The 22369-nt window shown below is 36.5% G+C and overlaps 1 protein-coding gene across 2 annotated transcripts in view; it reads right to left on the reverse strand.

Annotated features, from left to right (window-relative positions):
* Window positions 1-12927: 12927 nt before the first annotated feature.
* grik3 (glutamate ionotropic receptor kainate type subunit 3) overlaps window positions 12928-22369 on the reverse strand; it is a 92356-nt gene continuing 82914 nt past the window's right edge. The window contains exons 11-14 of one of the 2 annotated variants that reach the window (XM_013911600.1): window positions 17708-17925; window positions 15386-15611; window positions 14887-15137; window positions 12928-14195 (exon numbers count right to left, since the gene is read on the reverse strand). In XM_013911600.1, coding sequence (XP_013767054.1) covers window positions 13830-14195; window positions 14887-15137; window positions 15386-15611; window positions 17708-17925 — 1061 coding nt within the window. In that variant the 3' untranslated portion in view covers window positions 12928-13829. Of the gene's footprint in view, window positions 14198-14886; window positions 15138-15385; window positions 15612-17707; window positions 17926-22369 lie in introns of both variants that reach the window. The other variant, XM_005736111.1, reaches the window with a different exon arrangement.

The raw sequence follows: 22369 nt of genomic DNA on the forward strand, positions 1-22369 counted from the left end.
GAGGCCAGAAGCACGCCTCACTTTTATTCTTTTCAATGACTGTTAACACAAAGTTCTACTGTAACATACTAAGGTCTCTGAGACAGAACAATCAATGAAAAAGGACTTGAACTGTAGTTTGAGCCATGATTTTTCATCACCAAAATTATGATAGTTAACTAAAACTAAAAACTGTGTGTGGAAAAAATGGGTACATTTTTAGTTAATTACTTTAAAAATTAAAAAGAGAAAAAGGTGGGAAACTGAAAATCTGTCATTCACCCAAATGTTACCTCCAATATCAAAACATGGATGCCACTATGGTCTTGTCAACCTAGAAAAAATGAACAAGAAACCAACAAGTGCTTCCCTTGGTGAATAATAGCAAACGATAGAGTAGGCTACATGTAGGTCTGCGCCTATCCCTCAGTAATGATCCTTTATATCTGGCACTGCTAATCCTTGTTTTAAACATCAGCGTGTAATAAATGTCCCAGCTTTTTGATAGTGATAAATCTTTAAATTTAACATAATATCATTTAAAGAAGTGTTCCCTTGGCAGTTTTCCATTCAGATCTGTAGCTGAAAACTATGAGGACAAAATTGTAATTGGCCCAAACATGTGACTTGTTTTTAAAGGCTCATTTTTCCAGTATAACCACAGAGCAGGTGACAGCCCCTGAGGGATTTGCTTCCATTTGCTCATTCACTTTCATTGTTGTCACTATATAAAATTCACTGCAGTTGCACCAATTAATGATTCATAGTAAAGTACTGCTGTATGTTCCATAGAATACCTCTCATTATTTTTGGAGCTGTTTGTTCAGTTACAGCAGAGTCACTGGTGGCGTGAGCGCAACAGATGAGGTCTCTCTTTCCGAGCAGCTGTTGCGGGTTATTGATGACCTCATTAGAATGCTGCCTGCGGCATGACGGCTGACTTTGAAAGACTTCCCATATGCAATGGCACAAACCGCCAACGAAGTCTGTGCCACTCGCTTCATGCCAAATAGCGTTTCCTAACGGTCTTTTGCTTGCAGAAGTCAACGGTATGGAATTGGAATGTGGTGTGGGGGTCCCGAATCTTCTTTCAGATCTGGAGGCTTTTTATTGCTGAAATGCCACTTGACTTTAAGGAGGAATACCTCTAAGCTGCTTTCAAGGTCCCTTTCTTAAGACATATTAATCCAAATCTCCTTCATTTAAGAAACCAACAATACTTATTCATACTTTTCATCAAATTAATATATAATTTAGAATTATATGTTGCACATATCTCCAAAATACAGTCATAAAACAAATGCTTAGTTAACATAGTGTCATGAAAGAGGTAGTGTACTACCCCATTTATGTTTGGCTACAGGTGCTGACTCGTTATCTTTTATTTTTGAGACACAAGTTTGCATTAAAAAAGCCTCATTGAGCAATAATTGTCTGTAATTAAATATGACTTTACATTTGGCCTTACTTGTAAACACAAGCAACGATGAGCCACACAAATAAAGTGCAATAGAGGGCATAAATTGTTATTTTCAGTGGCTACGTATTAACATTTTTGTAGCTTTGTGTTGATATTAGAGTCGGTCTTGCAAAATGAAAGTCATCTCTCATAAAAACTGAAAGCTTGACATACGTGTTGTTCATTCACTTTGTGGCAGCAGCGTGTAGCTTTGTTTACAACTGCATATTTAGTGTGTGACATAAGGTGGTGTTAGTTAACTGCCTAACACTGCCTGAGTCTGTTATAGAAAATAGATCCACAAGACCTTGAATAGCCATGCATCAGAACAGAATTTTAAATACTAATAAGAATGAATTAATAACAGTGAAAAAATTACTTTGCTTCTGATTTAAATGCCCACTCTGTTATTCAAGAAAACACGTTGCATTTGATAGACCACTATACTGTAAACCAGTGCAGAAAGGACTTTATTACAATGCAGATGTGACCTTCTGTAAAATTATCATCGAATATTAGGATTTGTAGTCTGAAAACATATCTCGACTAGGCATGCAGGAACTTGTCCGAGAAGCAACTTCAACATGTTGAATTAAATCAGTGGTTCGCAGACTTTTTCTAGCATGTCCCACTTCAGAACCTCAGAACTGTCCACAGGCAAAATCCTGCCTACTTATTTTTTCCTAAAACATATCAGCAACAATAATAATAATATTCATTTAGCTTAATTTCACAGTTTGAGAACCACTGGGTTAAACAAAGCACCCAGCCTTCACTGCACTAGCAGTTTGGCTAAAGTTGCCAAGAATGTGTGCCAAGTCCCCCCAACTGTCACTTTCCTGTTTAATATTAATGAGCTGTTTACAAACTGATATCTATGCCACTGACTGAATATCAAGTAATGTAGAACTATTCGACAACAGTCTTATTACCTAAAGTAAGTTATTTTCTTTTTTTCTATAATGTTCTACTGGAAAACAGTAAAGTGTGGAGGTGCCATAGCAGCTCTTAGTCTGCACTTTGATTAAATTGACCTTCACAGACCATAAATGTCCCCCCAGCTAGTCAGACACCTTCCCCAATGGACTGGTCATATAATGTATTTTATGGAAGAGAAAAAGTGAGAGAATAGAGACTGACTGACTTTCACCAGTAAGATTTTTTTTAATAAATAGGCAAATAGAGCTTTTGCAAAAATACACACTAGAATTTAGCTTAATAATAATTACTTTATCTTAGCAATTGTGCAGCAAATGATTTCATACTAAAAGAAAATGAAATTATTGACGTGCTAGTCATAGTGAATATGCTACTAGCAAACTCTAAACTTATTAAAAATAAAAAGTTATTTGAACACTCAACTGACAAGAATATGTCAGGCACTGACTGTCACTCATGTCCATGTCAAACCGTTATATTGATTTTGATATTGAGTTTGTACAGTCTCGACTGGTATACTGTAAGAAATTTTGTGGCAGCTTATATAAAATATATATATTGTTGGTTTCTCAATGGGGATGCAGGGATTGAGTTTGTTAGAGAATAGCAAATCGTCTGCTGGTGAACTATACCTCCGTTTGGAACCGATGGGGTCTGGTCTAGATCCAGCTTCAAACAGTTTTGCTATAGACTTCAGGCAACTCAGGAATGAAACACTGACAGTATCTCTTCAGGGTGGAGCAAAACGGTTTGAAGTTACTGGCTAATGATGGAAAAAACAAACAGTATTAACTTTTTATTAAGTAAACCAAGCTAGGTTATATTACACATGTCTAAAAGTGTTACGTTTTCAGTATTAGAGTTGGTCACAAAAACATAATTTAATGGATCTGCAAGTGAATTATTCCTCAAAAACAGTTGAGTTGTTGACACGGGGAGTTGAGTGTCAGATTCTGGAAAAATTTCCACACTGTATTGATTTTTCAAGATGACTAGTGTCTCTGTCAAACATGAGTTTCTCTGTCAAACGTGAGTTTTCTAAAACAATGTTTCGCTGGACATAAATTTAAGTAAATCACTACTGTTATTTGTGTTATTTGTGAGCCACAATATAATTGTAAAATGTTCTTAGCTCACAGTTAATGTTGTGGAGGAAGACATGTTGCAGTATGACCAGCAATTTCACTTGTAGGCACAACATTGTGTGTTTGTTTTTCTCTTTGCATTTAAGGACATCACTAATGAGTTAATGGTACAATCATGCAACACATGGAAATAGCCACAGGGACCATTTTAAAACATCAAGTGTGACAATATTGTATAATTTGAAACCCGGAGTGGCCATATTTGGACAAGAGAGCAGACTAGCACTAGCACTATTTAACAATGTCCTTAATTTAGTTTGATATTAATTAGGATAATAACTTTGTCTAATAAAAACAGACTGTTTTTGCATAACAGGCAAGTTATTGAAAGAATATTTTTATACTCACAAATCGTGGAGTCTCTTGGGAAAGATCTGTTTCAACAGCTTCAAGGTTTATTCAAAGTAATACAGTTTTTGGTACTTAAGCAAAAGTGCTTATTTTGTGCACTTTATTCTGTCGTGTGCAATTCTGTGACAGATTAAGTACTTTTTAAGACTTAAAAACAGTTTAAAGAGAATCCTATATTTGTCAAAAGTAGGTACAAGTTGAATTTAAGTCTCATAGTGTTGAATTAACTGTACTGACTGTAGATGAGCTCAATGGGACTCTGTGTAGAAAACAAAACGACTCAAAGTATAGTGACTTGCAATTCAGTCTTGATCACAGATTGACTTGCCTTTAGCAGACTATGTATTAACCAAAAGAGGAAGTAATCAGTCATTGCTAAAACCCTTTTATATGTGCCACCTGCAGGCAAGAAAAGCAATAGCTTCTGTAAATGTAGCTCTGCAGGCAGTGCACTTTACAGTTCTGCACAGGGATGAGGTTTGCCTTTAGGAGGTTTTCATCATTTATAGTGATGCAAAGCTGTCTCTGTTTCATCAAGAACAAACAGAATTCTTCTGTGTGTGGAGAAGACGCTTTCAAAGGAGTCCAGTCTTTGATGACTGGAAAACATCCAGGATTTTCTAAAGTGACATTAGTGAAACATTCATGCAGCTAACGTTTCATCTCAAAGTCCTTTTCTGTTTGGGGATTTATTGTACGAGCTAATAGGTGGTAGTAGTGTGTAGCTGAAAAACAACATTTTCCGGACACACAATTTTGGTTTTTAGTCAGATATATTCTCCTTAGCAGGACCTGGTTGCTTTTGTTGACAGGTGAGCAAAACTGAAAACTCAAGTTTTCAGGTGTTTCAAAAACTGAAAGTGTTATGAAGGCTGGTGGAGTCTTATGTTCCTGGCACCATCCTAGGGTAGAAAAAACCCACTACAATTTCTTTTTTTCTTAAAGCAATATCAATATTTTTGCTATATAACTTTTAGTGCAATTATTTTGAAAGTGTATACCTTCTGCTAATTTGTGAAATGTTTTTATGTGACAGAATAGTGCAATTAATTTGTTAATCATAATACAGATCTATATTTTTGTAATTGAATTAATTTCTTGTTACCTTGCGACACTTATTTGGTACGTGGATATTTTATGCTGCATATTATTTGCACAATCTAAACCACCATTCTTTTCATACAGATGATGTTTTATTGGCATAAAATGCACGTCCATCGCTGTTCTTCCTTCCATATTGTTCACAACACACACCCGCCCATCAGCATGTCAAAGCAGAAACGTCGATTATTTTTGGTAGAGCTCCACTGCTCAATCATAGTCTACCCCTATAGTTACTTTTTTACCATAACCTGTCAAGGTTAAGGTTCAGTGAACTGTGTTTTAATGAAATTCCCTTTGCACAACATTTTTGTCTATTCTTTCGTGGCCCATCTGTCAGCACACTCGTTTCTGACACCTCTCATGAACAAATTTGTTTTTTCTTGGCACTGCCGGCTGTGTGTGTTACATCAGCTACCCACTATAATTGTTGGTCTAAGATGGTGGTACAGTCAGTTATCCCTTATTCAGAAACAATAGCATTTCATTATAGCATCAACTTTGTGTAAATAAGCATCACAAAATGTTTAAGCTTAAATGACTTCTCAAGGGACGTGACGGATTCATGTAAAATGAAATGGTGGAGTGGCCACTATGTGCACAACACAGCACCTTCTTGACAAACACTGCTCTAAATTAAATGTTCAAGAGTGTTATACACTGGAGAAAATTGCCTTTCATGCACATGTATATTTATATTCATGAAAAGCCTCTATTCCAGTCATTATCAGGGTCAAAGATTGAGAATAGAGAGAGCAATCCGCTAAGGCATTTCACGGGCAACGTCTCCATCACGCTATTTCACCTAAACTCAAATGGATAATTCAGCACGATGGTGTCAAGATAAAGCTCTCGTAGTGACGGTGGCAGTGATTTAGGTCTGGAATAGACAACGGCCTTGTCTCATTGTGACACTCTGCCATATGGCGTCTCCGAGTCCACATACAACAAATGCAATGCAGAGATCGTTATGGAATGCAGAATATGCATGAGTATTCCCACTGTGGAATCACTTCATTAGAGCATTACGATGTTCTGTAATTACACTCTCATCAATTGTTCATCATTTTTAATGCTATAGGGACGGTCACGGCTATCGACCTATTAGTCTCGTAATTCTGCTCTGGCGCACTGTCCAAAACTAAACGTGGAAATGTATCAATGTCAGTACAGTTTCAACGTGTGACTTGTAACATTCACGTGTTCGTGTGATTGTAAGGATTCAGATTTTATCATGTGACGTGACAGCAAATTTGTTTTGCTCCTGGTAGTGGTGATATCTAGATACACTTCACCTTCATTAGGAGCTGGATGATACCTTATTGTGGCTTTCCTTTCTGGTTGCAGTAGTGACACAATCAGAACTAAATGATCTGCTGAAAGATGCTGATTAAATGAATAATGACTATAACAAACACACAGCAACATTGTAATAATAGCTGCTCCATGTTTTGCTAACTGGTTTTAGTGCGATTAGGATTTAGTAGTCATTTGAGTAGCCAGTGAACAGTGAAGCTTAGTCCATTGAACTAAAGTTGACTTAATAGTTGATTGCTATAGAATTCAGTGCTGTCTGCATTAATCTCGTTAAACTGACGTTAACGCCAAAACTGCATTAACACAACAAATCTCCATTAACGAGTTACCGGGGATCGCTCCGTGCGTGGCGCATTGACCCCGTCCAGCGTCATGTTAATGAGATTAACGCTGACAGCACTAATAGATTTCTATAATGGACGGGTGTAGCCAACAGATCAGAAAGGTCCCGTTAATGCAAAACTGCCTTTTAAATGTACCACTCATTAGGTAGATATTAGGACTTGGAGCTATGTTTCCCTTATGTGGTTTCAGGTGTTATGTGGTCGCATCAAGGTGGCAGTGGACATGATGTCAGATTTGAGCTTTCCAAAAAGTAATCCACAAACCACAGGGTGGCGATGCACAGCTCTGTTATATAGTCTATGTGGATTTTGTGCCACTTTTGTTCGTATGAGTCATGTGTGTGTGCGTTTTATGTGAAGACAATTTGAATTCAAGACAGGAAAAGCAGACTGTACAACTGACAAGAATAACAGAATGTATTTGAAGAAGTAAGTTATTAAAGTAATTACAGAATGTAAATGCATTGAACAGATACTAATGGGAAAATGCTGACCATATATAGCATCAAATATGGAGCGTGCTTTCATAAACATCTTAGGGAACATAGATATTCAGTTTTACTTTTCATGCCCTGTTTTTTGTCTTGTGTTAAAAAGTAATATTTTTTCATGTTTTTCCATTCCTTTAGAACAATTTTTATTCAGCCTCATTCTTTACAGCTATATAACCTTTATTCCCTGGAGGGAATTCAGTTTTCACATTGCCTATAATAAGGTTCAGCGCACATTGGCCTTCCTATCAAGCCAATCCTCTGGTGCTGGTTCAGCTTCAGCTGAGATGGGTCTCTCACCCATGGGTCCACAGAGATGGGCATGGCACGGGTCGGTGCCGAAATGGGTTGAATGACTGCACATTGCCCTGGAGTGTCAAGCATAACGTCATCCAGTGACGGCCCTTTCAAGGTCATTGCTGCCCTACTGGTCTGTAGCTCCACTCCACTTTGGAGCAAGCTCATATGCAGTGTGTGAACTGAAACATTTGTAGTATTGAGGTTTTCCACATTTTTCCTAAGAGTGGACTCAGAATATTGGCCAGCCCTCAGTCCTCATGAACATCAATGAGCCTTGGCTGCACATGAATATGGCACAGATTCACCAGTTGTCTTTCCTTGGACCATTTTTAGTATGTTGGCTTCTAACCACTCCATACCAAGAACACTCCAAAAGACCTGCTGTTTTTGAGGTGCTTGGACCCAGTCATTTTGTCATTACAATTTGGCGCTTTTAAAAGTTGCTCAGATCCTTACACTTGCAGTTTTCCTTGCTTCCAATACACTGACTTCAAGAACCGTTCTCCAACTGCCTAATATATCACGTCCCTTGGCAGGTATCATTGCATAAAGACATTCGCATTGCCTGTCTTTGGTTTTACTGTTGTGGCAGACATTTGAGAATGATCTCTGTACAGTACATGGTATTGAAAAGGTGCTGCAAAGTACTAATGTCATTTATTAGCTTAGCTAGTCACAACATGGACACCAGTATGAAAAATTAGATCGGAGATGTCAGCACTGACACACAACAGAATGGACTGTTTTGTAGAGTGAATAACTGTTAATGAGGATGATATCAGTTTCGCTGCATTGTGCACCAGGAACCACTGTCTCTTAAATCATTATACTGTATATAAATGACACAAGAGTAGTTGTCCAGGATGTCATTTTCTCCCTGCAGGTCCAACAACAAACACATTACCGAATTAAAAAAAAACCTAAACACATATTTACATAAGCTATCTCAGGTTAAAGCACATTTGACTTATACATGATAATTTCAATAAAGAATACCTTTCTACTTTTGAAACACTAAAGGGAAATAATATTTTTGAAGGTTTGTTTAATAGAGTGTTGCAATGGTTTTATCAGCAAGGCCCACTTGAGATCAAATTGGACTGTATGAATATGACTCATGAACTAAAACGAGTTCGACAAACTCTCCTCTAGATAAATAATTTATGGCTCAACATTGGGCTGCAGGCCATTAACATTAATTTGAACACAGAATATCCATCAGAATGAAAAAAATGGAAAAAAAATGTAATTTTTCTTAAAAGCCTCTCCAACATAATTAAACAACACTGCATGTAACAGCTTTTTAATTGATTTGTTTTTTTATTAAATCCATTTAGTGATTGTGTAGTTTATTCAGAAAGTGTAATTTCTTAACATCTGTTGAACTACTTCCAGAGATAATCCAGAGTGCTGCACTACCAGTCCAGATTCCAAGCTGATCTCAAAAAGTATTTATCAGTCTCCCAAATTCTGTTTTATGCTCTCTAAGTTTCTCATATATGACTTGGGTTCTTTTATCTAGTGGAGTTTTACTCATTATTTGCTCTTTCTTCATTTCTGTTTCTCAAATCTTTGAGGCTACCCAACTGTTTTAGAATCATTTTCTTTATTTAATTTTTTCATAGTCTCGTAATCTTTTTTTTTCTCCTCACTTCTGATGCCCTTTCACATCTCTCTTCATCAGTCTAGCTCCCTTTCTCTCTAAGTTTCCCTCTCTCTTTTACATACCCTTGATGCATTCCTGCTGGCCCTAGTCTGTCCAAAGGGATTAATTGATAGTGAGAGATAATAAATCTTCCCATTAGGCGCAAGGCCCCTGCCCATCGCTCATTATGCACCTGCTGCTCCTCAACGGCATGGCCTGGGGTTTCCCCGGCTTTTTTAACACACACATCTGCCATCCCAACGCCAGCAAGGTTAATCTCTTTCTCTCTATCGTAGCAGATTGGCTCTCTCTCAAGACACATACTTGTTCATGCATGAAAGCCATTTAAAGCACACATGTCTATTTATTCTTTCTCTTCTTGTTTTTTTTCTCAGAGTTGAGAAGCTTGGATATGTGCACGCTGTTGTATGCAAATGCAACAATCTAGAGAATTTGAAAAAATACCAGCATACAAAATCTTCAACTAAATAGGAAATATAACAATCTAGAATATGGATACTTATAGAATATGTCAAGTCTTCAGGTGTTTCAAAATGTCTCAGTTTCAGCACATAGACCTGTTTTGTTAAGAATGTATAATCTATGTTGTCATTTTTCTATGTTCTGTTATGATATGATCAGTTTTGTTTTACTGTTGCAAATTATACACTTTTTGGCCACTTTACTAGGTCATTTTTTCTTTTAGAGTGCCGCGGTTGTTGGTGCTAGGCCATTTGCTCTCACTATTTTAGACACAGCTGATCTACTGGGATTTCCCCGCATAACCATATGTAGAATTTACAGAGAATCTGGAAAAGAAAAAAAATAGAGAGAGGCATTTTTCTGGGTGAAATCCTTCATTGAGGTCAGTGGAGAATGGCTAGAGGGTTTGAGCAAATAGGAAGCCAACAGTAACTCAAATAACCGCTTGTTACAACCAAGTTTTAGTGTTAGGGTTGAATATTCTTTAAATGCCACAGCCTACTGAGCCACCCCTCATTATGCTTTGCTAAGAAAATTGGAAATATTTCAGCTAAGAAAATTGGTAATGTTATCAAATATAGTATATAAGGCAGAGTGTGTACAATTTTAATGAGCTTGAAAGATAATGATCACTTTTATTCTTCAACAAAGCCTGAACTCTTCTAGGCAAGCTTTTCTGCAATTTCTTTTAGTCTTCAGGAAGAGTTCTCAAAGGGAGTGCCAAAGAGTTTGGTCTTTGATGGATTTTTTTCATATTTCTTAGGGACATGCCTTTAAGATACTATTTATCAAGTAAGCATGTGATGCTATCATGTCAGCATGGACCAAAATCCATAAAGCATGGTTCCAGCACCTTTCAGTTTGATTTCAAATCCTCGAATTTTGCCTGAAAGCATCAGATGTTGAGTCAAAGTCCTTAAACAGTGGGCACTGACTTCTCTTTCCACACATGGTTGTTTGTATTTGCAATTAGACAATATATTTTCATCATCATCGCTTGCTGTTATACATTTTTGTTATGTCTTTGATGTTTCCTTATGCATTCTGCATAATGGCATAATGCATAGTCACTAACAGGTTCTTCATAATGATAATCAAAATCTGATTCGAGGAAATTGAATCTAATCCAGTAATTTTGGGCACATCTGCAAGCTTTCTAACACGAAGCAACCAAAATCACAGAAATGCAAATAGTACCTTGAATGTGAGACTCACTGCAAAACGTTTAACTGTAACTCTGAATGTGTTGATACTGAAAGCTCAAAGATATTCAGTGATAACATGCTAAAGCCACATCTTTAGCACGATGGAACATCACTAATCAGTCAGTAGATCAACAGATATAAATAGTTTGTATTTTTATTTAAAACCTCATATAACCCATACAGCAAACTGTACAATTGAATTATTCACAGTGTGTTAAAAAGAAAATAATTCAGTAGCTTTTATATAGTATTTTGTCGATTTTCCCCATGTTTTACTCGGCTGTGGGTTATTCTAATGTTCTTTTAACACATACAGTTACTAGGAAAACAAAATCTTTTTTTTCTTTTCTTTTTTACAAAACCTTACAAAAACTATATTCATAGAAATTCTGCATGTCCACAAAGAAAACCCTGGTTGGCACCAACATATTTATCATATTGTTTGAGAGGTTTTCTGCCAAATGATAGAAGCTTTGCAACTGAAAAGAAAGGTATACATAAGAAGGCATACCATCATGACTGCTAGAAAATCAAAATTCATATCACACACTGCTAATGGAACACACTTTTCTCCCACATTTCTTACAAGTTTGTGTAAAATGACATTATTCACATTAATTTATTTCTTAAAAAACATATATATTCAGTAATCAAACTGACTGGATCAGCCAAATCCGAAACCCTGTTGTAATTCCAACTAATCGGATGACATTTTGATTTACTTTCACATATTACAGACGTGAAAAGCAATCTTGTCTTTCAATAACCTGCATGAAAAGCTACAGTTCACATGAGGGTAACAGTAACGTAGCAGAACCATGTATCAACCACAGCCGTACCTTAGACCAGGTTGTCATCAGGATTTCATGAAGAGTGAAGGTCCGGGTTAGGGTTACGTAATATAATCCTACTCTAAAACAACGTCCCCCAAATTCTTAGGAAAGCTCAGCATTTCCATTTCATTTTCACCTCATAGAAATATTCTCGCCATCATATAAGAAGATTTACATACTGTATATTTTTTCCATCCGGATGATATTAATCCAATATACCATATCATATAATGCATTTCTTTTAAATAAATTAAAAAAAAGGTGTGGGGCTATGGATTTGGGGTAAAGTGAGGAAGTAGTTAAAATTGACCTCTCTAATGAAATAAATAGCATCTAGAACATATTTACCTGTTAACAGAATTCATTTATAACAGTATAAATTTAGCAAAATACATTTTCTCCTGCTGATTTTATCTACATATTCTACTTTGCAGGAGGGAATTGATAAAACAATAACACAGTCAATCTCTACCAAATCAATGCTTAGTATTACAGACTGGAGTTTCCTTGAATCATAGATAGTTACAAATTATTATTTTGTTGTTGTTGTTGTTGTTGTTGATGTTGTTTCTGCGTATCAACAATTTAAACCTCACAGAGGTTTGCTGTTCATTCAGCTTTCAGGCGACAGCAGCTCACAGACTCCTCGAATCTTTCTTGGGCACGACACTCGCTTTAGATACAGTATAGCATACAGTATATGAGCACACAAAACTGTGATCTGTCACCACATTGTCTTTCAGTATGTTCACACACGACACGTATGAATTCAGTCCACATCAGGTAATTGAAAAGAAGAATACGGACGTTCTGGTCGCAGATGACCTTCAGAATCTTGCTTTGCTCATTTAAACCCAAACTTATGCCCAGTATATATAACGCAAACCAATCATTTGTCCAAAAAGCCTGCAGATCACACAGATGAATGGAGTGTTTAAAATGTCAGAAGCAGTTGGGACATTCAGTGGTCCTGTGGCCACATTCAGACACAGACCAAACACATATTTTAGTGAATATGTCATGCTTAAATGCTTGAAAAAAAAACAACAACAAAAAAACCCAAACAAAACAAACTCTGTCTCTCAGTTGTAATATAAACAGAAATGCCTGAACTAATGCCCTTCAGCCCAATCAAGAGTTAGAGATTTTAGAAAAACTGCAGGCTGCCACAACTAGTCAAAACTGCTTCAATATTTTCAGTATTATTATTAAAACTGTTTGACATTTTTGACTTTTGAACAGGAAATTGATCAATAAGTTTTCCTGTGTTGTTTGTGCAATAATTGTTTTACATTACATTTTGATAAACATTTTTTTTAATCTAAGTTGGTTTGCTTAACCATAAAATATAATGTATTTAGGATACCTATTACCCTGCATGGTTTGAACAAATATTACAACAAGATTATTACAACAAAAGTTAAAACGCTCCAATTTGCTTTTCATTGGACTTTTCATTGGATGCAAGATTTGTGCTCCTAAGTGAACCGTTCTGCCCCATATGCTAATGTAAATGCTTCTACTGAATCATCATATCTTTGGCAATCATCATTTTAAGTTAATAAAATTTAGTCATGTACAAAATTATTAGACACAAAAGGTATTACTAGGACCATTATAGCAAGGTTGTATCTCTCGTTTTTTAATACATCTCAACAATCCACTTTGCATCAGTGACTATGATTGCTTGTGTCTATCAATATAATTAATTACAAATTACAACTAACTTAATTGCTCAACTTTTAACTAGCCGTCCACCAATAACAATACTGCACATACTAAATTAGTTTTCCTATACCTTTTGACTCAATGGCAACCATTAAAGCCCAGACAACAAGTTTGAGGTAACATTATTTTTTTGCTGTCTGAGGCCATTTAGAAGTGTGTAAATCAATCAATTGGGTAAAGGTAGAAACTCAATTTTTGCATGTGGCAAAACTGAACTTCAATCAGATCGCCTTCCGTTCTTGTATTGTATATCTTTCATTTATTGCCATTGTCCATAGAGCCATTCTTCTCGCTGTGTTCTGCTAAGTTTTTTCAGCCTGATTCAGGATTCCTTGAACATTGTGGTTTTTTTCCTTGTGTTTCTATGTTGCGCACGTAAACATCAGACTTGAAACTGATTGAGTGTATATACTGTTTCCTTTCTCAGGAATGGGCTTTTTTTCTTTTCTTAGAACCTCACTGAATCCTGCTTTTACCTCTTTCAGTTTGGATTACAATGGTGAATGTTGTCATACCTGTGTGGCTGATGCTGCCATTTTCAGTTGCCCATGTTTTGTTAGTGTTCCCATGTCACTGTGGTTAATGCTGTATCTGGTGATCCCATCTATACCATTGTCTCTAGTCACTGGCAGTGCCCCTGAAACATTGCTCAGCAGGCTCTTGCCCTGTGGGGAACACATTGTCACGGGAACACAGGAGTCATCCCAGTGCTGCAGCTCATGTTGTCCTTTCCTGGGAGTCGTCGGTCGTTGTAGGCGTGCATGTTGATCACTGCATCCGTCTTCACCATGACTGGAGGCTGAGGTTTGTGTTTCACCCGTCTCTCGCAGGTGAACGACAGTCTGATCTCGTCCACCATGGCACTGCACAAAGACCTCTGGGCAAAAAGGGAGGATGCGGAGAGGGCAGCGAGAAGGAGAAGAGGGGAAAGGGACGGGGGGTAAATGCCTTAGCTTTAAATTGTTCTGACAGCAGAGAGTGTCGGCAGTCTAAGGAGCACAAAATGGATAAAAACATTTATGTTGGGTTAATTCTGGTATGTTTGCATTGTGTGCATGTGCATGGCTGTCATCAATATCAAACTGCAACACCACCCCGCGTAGAGTTCACACAATTCATTGTTTCTGTGTCAAAAAAGTTTGGTGTGAGAACATGCAACTATTTTCTTAACATGACTCAAATTAATGATTTACAACAGCAAAGGCGCTCATGATATTCTGACATCGCCAGTGACTAATAATGGATTACGTCTCTATGCTCCAATTTGCAATTATGCTTGTTAAAATAAGTAAATGTTGTGGTGTTATGGCCAAGTCCTCCTGGGGATTAGCCAAAGGCATGCAAATCCTTTTATAACATGTTTGAACAAAAAAGCCATGAATAGAGCACAGCTTTGGTTTAGCGGCTATATGGAACGCAGCAAAATAACAAAATGGCACATGCACCAACTTCTTAGCAAAAAGGTGAATCAAATGCTAGTACAGTGTAATTAAATTAATTTCTAAGTAATTTTCCATGCATACTTAAAAAAAATATATTCTTCTGTTAATTTATGAGGACATATACCTGCTCACGTTCCGCAGTCTTCCGTAGTTTGTAGATGAATTCAGCAATTGCCACAAAAACAGATAGCACTAGGCCAGATGCCAGCACAATGAATATACCACCCAGGTTCTGGATACCCATGGGGCCTGTTTCGCGATGCCGTTCATCCAGGCAGCTGCTCCCACTCCACCACTTCTCCTTTAGCATGTGTAGGCGCCCATCCTCCAAGATGCTTAGGATTGCTATGGAGATTTTGTCTCTGTATGGAGAGCCTGGAAGCAACATAAGGCCTATTTTACTTTGGAAGAAACACCAGCTGGACTCTGTGATAATAAGGTTCATAAACATGCTGTGACACACTCTCACTAGTAGCTTAAAAAAAAAGTTTTATGTTGCTGCCACATCTGAATAGTAATACCTCAACCTCCTTCTTCAAAAAGTAACACATAACTTTTGAAAACTTTTCAATTTTTATAACTTCTAGTCTCAAATATACTCGTTAGCCATTTAAAAGTCCTACCGAGGGGAGTGCCGATGCCGTAGCCTTTGCTGTCGATAAGTCCTCCCACCTGTGTCAGGTTACAGTTCCTTCTAGTGATGTAATCAATAGTGGTGGACTCCGTAATGAGGGCATAGTCTGACTTCAACACCCTCTGAATACCATCTTCAATAGACTTCACCAGTGAAGTTCTTGGCCGGCTGCTCATAAAGGCCCACATCTTCTCAAAAGTAGAAACTCTAGATTTCTGTAAAGGATGAAAAGATGCAGTTTTTAAAAAGTGACTCATTTTAACAGTTCCCTAGCTGCAGGCGAGAGAAAGTAGCTAAAAAAAGTACAATGCTTCTGCCACTAAAAAAAAAAAATCAATTTTAAATAAATAAATTTCAGATGTTAGATGCCCCAAGGTGTTAAATCTGAAAATACTGCTAACCATGAAATCTCTCTAGTCCCACTGGAAGAAAAACTTAGGGGGATTTTTTCTCCTTCTTTTAAAAAAAATGTAATAGAAAATGTCAGAGATGACACTTGTTCATTTACAGCACTTAACAATACAGTTTCTTAGCCTGTGATCAAATAGATTTAAATGATTACCCATATCTTCTTTGTCACAAGATTAAAGGACAGTAAATTAAAGCTCTGTACATATCTGTCCTCATAAGTGCTACTGAAGCAGCAATAATAGACAGCCTTGCCATTAGTGTTACATCGGGCTATGTGGTATTTCATGCAATTTTCTAGGAGGTCACATTTATGCCATGTCTAATCCTAGATAATTACTATTTAAAGAGTATAAGCCATTTCAAATTGTGAAAGATGCCACTATAAGAAGCCCTCTATTATTGTTAACTGCAGTATAAGCACAATCTTGGCTGCTTAAAACTGAGATATGATAGTCTGATATTAAAACTTTAAAGCACCAATTAAGATGTATGGCAAATGCTGCCAAGTTGGCATCTTACCATATGGTAGCTTAGTACGGCTTATTTGTGTTACAGCAGTGTGTAAATTACGAATGACTCATAATAAAGAACGTCTCCCCATCTTTCCCCAGTGAACAATGGGAGCTACATCAGGCATTTTTTCAGCCTATCATTAGTAGGTGGTAATAGTCATAGACAGGCTCCTTAGTGCACTTGTTTTAATCCAATGGGCAGCTCATAAGATAAGTTCTGGCCTATAGTGGTTGACTCTTTTTCTAGAGAAACGAAACATGTGCTACAACACTATTATAATTTCACGATCATGATTTGAAAGCTGTCTTATTCTGGATAAATGTAAAACTAGACTTAGATTGTGTTATAAATGTGTTGAAATAATCAGTCAAATCTTAAATTATACACAATCTCAATACAATCTTAATCCCCAAATGGTAGTAACAGAAATCATCTGGTATCACAACCTTTTGGTAGCTTTTTTGACCTCAGTCCTCTGTATGTGCAGCACACAGCACGTGTGACTCCATCCAGAGCAAAGCTACGAACAGTTGAATATATTTTTCTAAATAAGTTTAAGACCAAATGCATCCATTTGCAGAGGCTTTATCTGCTCCCTGGTCTCATCAGTATTTATCATGCTTCTCTGCCTCATTGAGTTAACATCATTAAGCCGTTCTGTAAGAGCAAGTAGGAGCAGAGGGCACGTGAGTCTTGGATAATTATACACCTGTGTCTCCTATTTATGATGCAATAATCACAACCGTGATTATCAAAGTATTGAAACTGATCAAAAATAACAGTTTTACATTGGAAAAAGTTACAGAAATACAGATTATTTCTGCATACATGGTAAACTGGGATTATGGTGATACTCCTTTACATAAGCAAAATGCAATTCGATTAATCATCAGCACATCAATATTGTTTTTCAATGTAAACATTATCAACAGAAAATATGCATAAATCAAACTCGACAGTGAAGACTAAAGTATTCATGAACTAAAATACAGGATTTGCAGGGCAACAAAAAAAACTAGGGCAGGCCCTGAAAAAGTATTCTTTTTTTTTTTCTTTATTCCAATTGAATATCATAATCTTATGTGTCTTCAATAGAAATGTGCAGTGTTTTCATTTTCTTACTCTGAGAAACTGTAACTCTGTTACATGTGTTATTCAGCACCACAGCAGCAGAAGCATCTGAAGCAAAGCTCAAAATAATGAAATAAAGTCAAGACCCTTCAGGCAATCGCTGAAACTTCGGAATAAAAAAACATCATCTGGAACACATCAAACGGTGTAGAGAAGTGGAGAAACTAAAAAGAAAAAAAGCCTTTGCTGTGGGAATTAAAATGTAACTGAATTTATATGTGTAATATAATTCTGATAATAATACTACCATTTGTACCTTGAAGAAAGACATCGTTGCACCATCTTTGACCACGCCGTACTCGATTTTGGTCTGCTTTGCAATGTCGTCAGCTGAGTCCACAGGTGAATCCATTCTTTCCACAGTGAGGAAAGCTGCTAAATTAGCTGTATAGGATGATATGATGATGAGCGTGAAGAACCACCAGATCCCACCAATTATCCTGGTCGACAGGGCTTTGGGCATCAATTCTGAGCCTGTAGGCAATGTAGAGTGAGAGACTATTAAACAATTAGCTATACAAAACTGTACATGCCAACAGTGTAACTGAATAAAACAAATTCAGTGACATGACCATGCATTTTTGTTAATTGGTCTGCAAATGTTTTTGGCAGTGCCACTAGTGTTGATCAAGGTACTGTCAATGAGGAAATGGAAACTGATGCGAGCTTGCCAGGTTAGCCACACTCTAAGCTTAGAATTCAAAAATGGCAGATCAGATCAGTAAAACTGTATGGTGCTTAGAGTTTTACATTACTTTTATTTATTTATTTTTTCAAGCAAGATGAAAATGAAATAATTGATGTGTTTGATTGTATTCAGTCATCAATATTTTCTTAAAGTCAGCTTTGGTAAAGCAACTGCAAAAGAACTTAATCTGTGAAAAAATAGGATGTGAAATCTGATGAAAAGCTTATTTATTTATACCCTCATGGCATTTCATAACTTATCATTTCTTTACATTGAGGTATTGTGTCAAATCATCAACACCAGTATAAAAATGAGAAGAAAATAAAGGTAAGCTATAATACCTAGCCGGACTGACAGTGCACCTCTGCATCAACCTCGACTTTGAGTGGTCCTCTGCTGAGTAATACTATGTTTACAATGGCTCACTGACTGGTGTTAAAGTTACTTTATATCTCATCTCTGACAACCTTTAAAATACCCTTGTGCTTTGTGCACTCTGTTACTTTACTGAGAAGATTTACGAGGGCAATTCTGAAGAGTAACAAGCCCACAGAAGAGGGGCAGAGTGGTCAGCTCTTTAACCTCTTCTACCAAATTTGATTGGATTTGTCCTTTGTGGTCTGACAAAGACTCTGCCTGGTTACAAACAAGGGAAGACAGTAGCATCCTTTAATTCACTATGACTTCAGAGATGGAAGATCCAGATGCATTCTCTTGTTGCACTAAAAATGAAGTGAAGCAACGTGTAACTCAATTGAATTCCACACTATAAAGCGCTGCTGTCAGCAGGGAGCAGTATATGGTGCTGTATCAGAAAACTCTAATAAATACAAAAAGCAGATCAGTCATGTAGTGCCAGGGAAATAAAATGGGGTCAATATACCATACAGTTCTTTGAAGGTCTCTTGTAAACTGAGGAAATAACAAAGTACTTTCTGGGAGAACAATACAGATCCTATGAGTAGCCAGCACTTCACATCTTGGTGTCCAGGAGCTACACTGTCTTTTTTGAAATTTCAGAAATGTTTCCTTTTTTAGTGATCAATTAACAAAGTAACAGATGAAACAATGTGTGTATTGATTAATATTTTACTATTTTGCAACAAAACATTTTACTTCTGGTTAGCTTTCTCTTGCATCCAGTATATATCTAATGCTAAGCTAATTAGCATTATGGCTTTTTTTTTTCTAAACTTTCTCAGAAGAAATGTCGATATGGTTATTTCCATAACCAATTAAAGTATTTCTAAAAATATATACAATATATATTACAAACAGTGTATATATTATGTTTAACAAGCAGAAAAATGGTTTTAAACTAGTTAGCTAACCTAGCTATAGCAATATCAATAGCCTATTAACCTTTAGCTGAAATAAAAATTCACTGTCCCTTGATGTATACATTTTCCAGTAAAAAGCGGTGAAACTTCCCGTATTATATTGCATACTCTCAAAAGAAAATATCATATTTTACAAGTTCAAAGTTAACTCATAAAGGCTTTTTAGGCGAGAGAGACTAAAAATGTTTAAGATTTTTCTTAATAACTCACAGACTGCTTCCAAAACACTAGCAATGTTTTGATAAAATTAACATACATGTGCACTAACTAAAGGTGAAGTTGATATCTTTTCACTAATAAGGACATGACTATAATATTTTAATTCTATAGGCCACTGAAAAAAATACATCAAATTAACCCATTAGGCTTTGTCTCAAACAGGAGTAGTCAGCAAAATAATTACATTGCTGTAGTACTATAATAATTTATCTTTAAAAAAATGTTTAGCCTATATACTTTCAATTTAATATAGATTTTGAGTACTGCAAGCTATAACTTCAAGGTAAAAATGTATTACTGAAATACACTGATGACTGTGACATTACAGATGTTTGATCTGGTAATTAAAATAAACTGACAATACAGCATCCAATCATTTGGATATATTTATTTGTGTAATGCATTATATAGCATTTAAATTGGTATATTTTTGTTATTATCAAATAAAATAAAAAATTAAATTTAAATGTATATTATCAAAATATTTTCATTTTCTCATGGTAAGGTATGTCATCATCACAAACAAGCATGATGCCTACAATTGTAAATGTTAAAACATGTCACAGTTGTGTCTTCTTACCATTGCATCAGATCTCTCCTATTGCACATTATAAAGTTCTTATTGCCGATACAGCAAAGCAAATCCTTTCTCACTACAGCATTTGATTTGCTATACTTTGCTAATTCCACTTAAATGTGAGCAATAACAATGCTTCAAAAACTATGGTCATCGCTTAATATTGAAAAAAAAAAATAGCCCGACTGATTTTTGAAAGTTAATTTGAACTGAATTATGTAAAAATTGTAGTGTTGCATTTTTAAGTCGTAAGATTATGCATTATGCAGTACTAGTTTCGGTTGCTCTCTTGTTCACAAGAGGTCGCCACAGCAGGTGGCTCCGGATTTTTGATTTATTTTGTTTCCTGATGCAACCCTACAGGGATTTGCATCTCCTGCCGGAATGGAACTAGAAATCTTTCACTTGTTATTGAAGAGTCTGCATTATAGAGGCATTTTGATTCTATATTAATATTATAATGTTACGAGTTCTATATCATGTTGAATGAATCTATTTTGAAATAGTTGTTTGAGTTGTAAAAGGATTTTTCCTTTGTTTTGTAAGCTAATGCATGATAAATATACCATCTCTATAGCTGCTACTAACATCTCAACATACATTCATCAAAACACAATAATTAAGAAGTCTCTTTGACAGTATGATGTTATTTTCTTCTCAATAAACGAACAGATTGCTTTGCATCTAATAATGCCTTTTGAGTTGTCATCCTTTGGGGGGGAGAGTAAGAGTTTCTCTTTGAATTTAAAAATGCATCGTGCTAAGTATGATGCACCTGGTTTTTTGGAGTGTTTCTTCCCGCAAGCAATGTCTCACCTCAACACTAGCACTCGGCTTTCCCATGAGAATAGCTACCTGCACTTAGCATTCTCTTCTACGGAGTCAGACAAAAACTCCTTTTCCAAGCTTGAGGCTTTTACTTTTACTTAATTGGTTTAAAATAAGGACACTTGTGAATGGAAATGTTTGTCCCATTGCACGCAAAGTAGGCTAAGTTAATTTTGATGCCATTCTAAAAAAAAATAAGATACAAAAAAAAAGCAAGGACACTGCTCCAGTTTCTCAACCAGAGTGAGAGAAACCCACCTCAATGTAATAATGTGTAAATAACAAAATAAAGAATGCTATATTTAAAATTTTAAAACAAAAAATCATGGTAAACATACATTCACAATCCTATTTATATTATGCAGGGAGATGTGCTTTAATTAATAAAGAAACGATGTCATCACAAATATCAGAAACTGCATTGCAGTGCTTATTTTGCAGAAGCCAGTTTGCAAGAAACGATCAGACATGATGTGAGCAAAAACCTACCGAGACCCCAGGAACACATCTGAAGCACACAAAGTGTTTGCTTTTGCACCTCCTCATATTTTATGTTCTTTGTGTTGTCTAGGACACCTCCCTCCCACAGACAAGCTGGTAGATTTTTTTGGATTTTCTCAAACACGTCCATTTGCATTTTAAACATGTCAAGGAAATGGCTTCCGTCTCAGCTGCTGTCACTGTGTTTGGCAGACAAGCAAGGGAAGTCTGTTTATGTGACACAGACAAAATATAACTCGCTGCAGATCCCACCGTGCAGCATGTGTGCAAGGTACCATAGCACAAATGTGTGTCACCGAATCCCAGAATCAGTCTGCGTCGTCGCTTTTTTTCACGTCGATGCATTAAATGTTGAAATATACGTTTGACTGTACCTCTTTAAAAATTCACGGAGAAACAGTTATTGGAACACTAACCTTATATTAACTTGATATCCTGGTGTGAAGAAATGTATTCAATGAACTATGAAGAGCTGATTAGCAGCAGACGCAGCTCTAGTCAGCTCCAGCAGGCTAAATAAGAAGAACTGGAGCTGAGGCATTTACAGACAACACTCTATGAATTATAATGAAAAATTCTCCCCAGTTTAGTTTAATAATATAGGCTACTAACTAGCTCATTTTGTTTTGATTTTCTTTCTCCTCTCCCTTCCAGCCCACTGGTGCTATACTCATAACCCTCTGACTGCACCAGCAAATTGGCAGAGCTGCTATGCAGTTTCACAAGAGTGCCGCCGAATTTCTGTGCTTAATGAATTGCTGAATG

This window comes from Pundamilia nyererei, unplaced genomic scaffold (genome assembly GCF_000239375.1).
Source record: "Pundamilia nyererei isolate P.nyererei 1_Seehausen unplaced genomic scaffold, PunNye1.0 scaffold00067, whole genome shotgun sequence".
NCBI classification, from domain to species: domain Eukaryota; kingdom Metazoa; phylum Chordata; class Actinopteri; order Cichliformes; family Cichlidae; genus Pundamilia; species Pundamilia nyererei.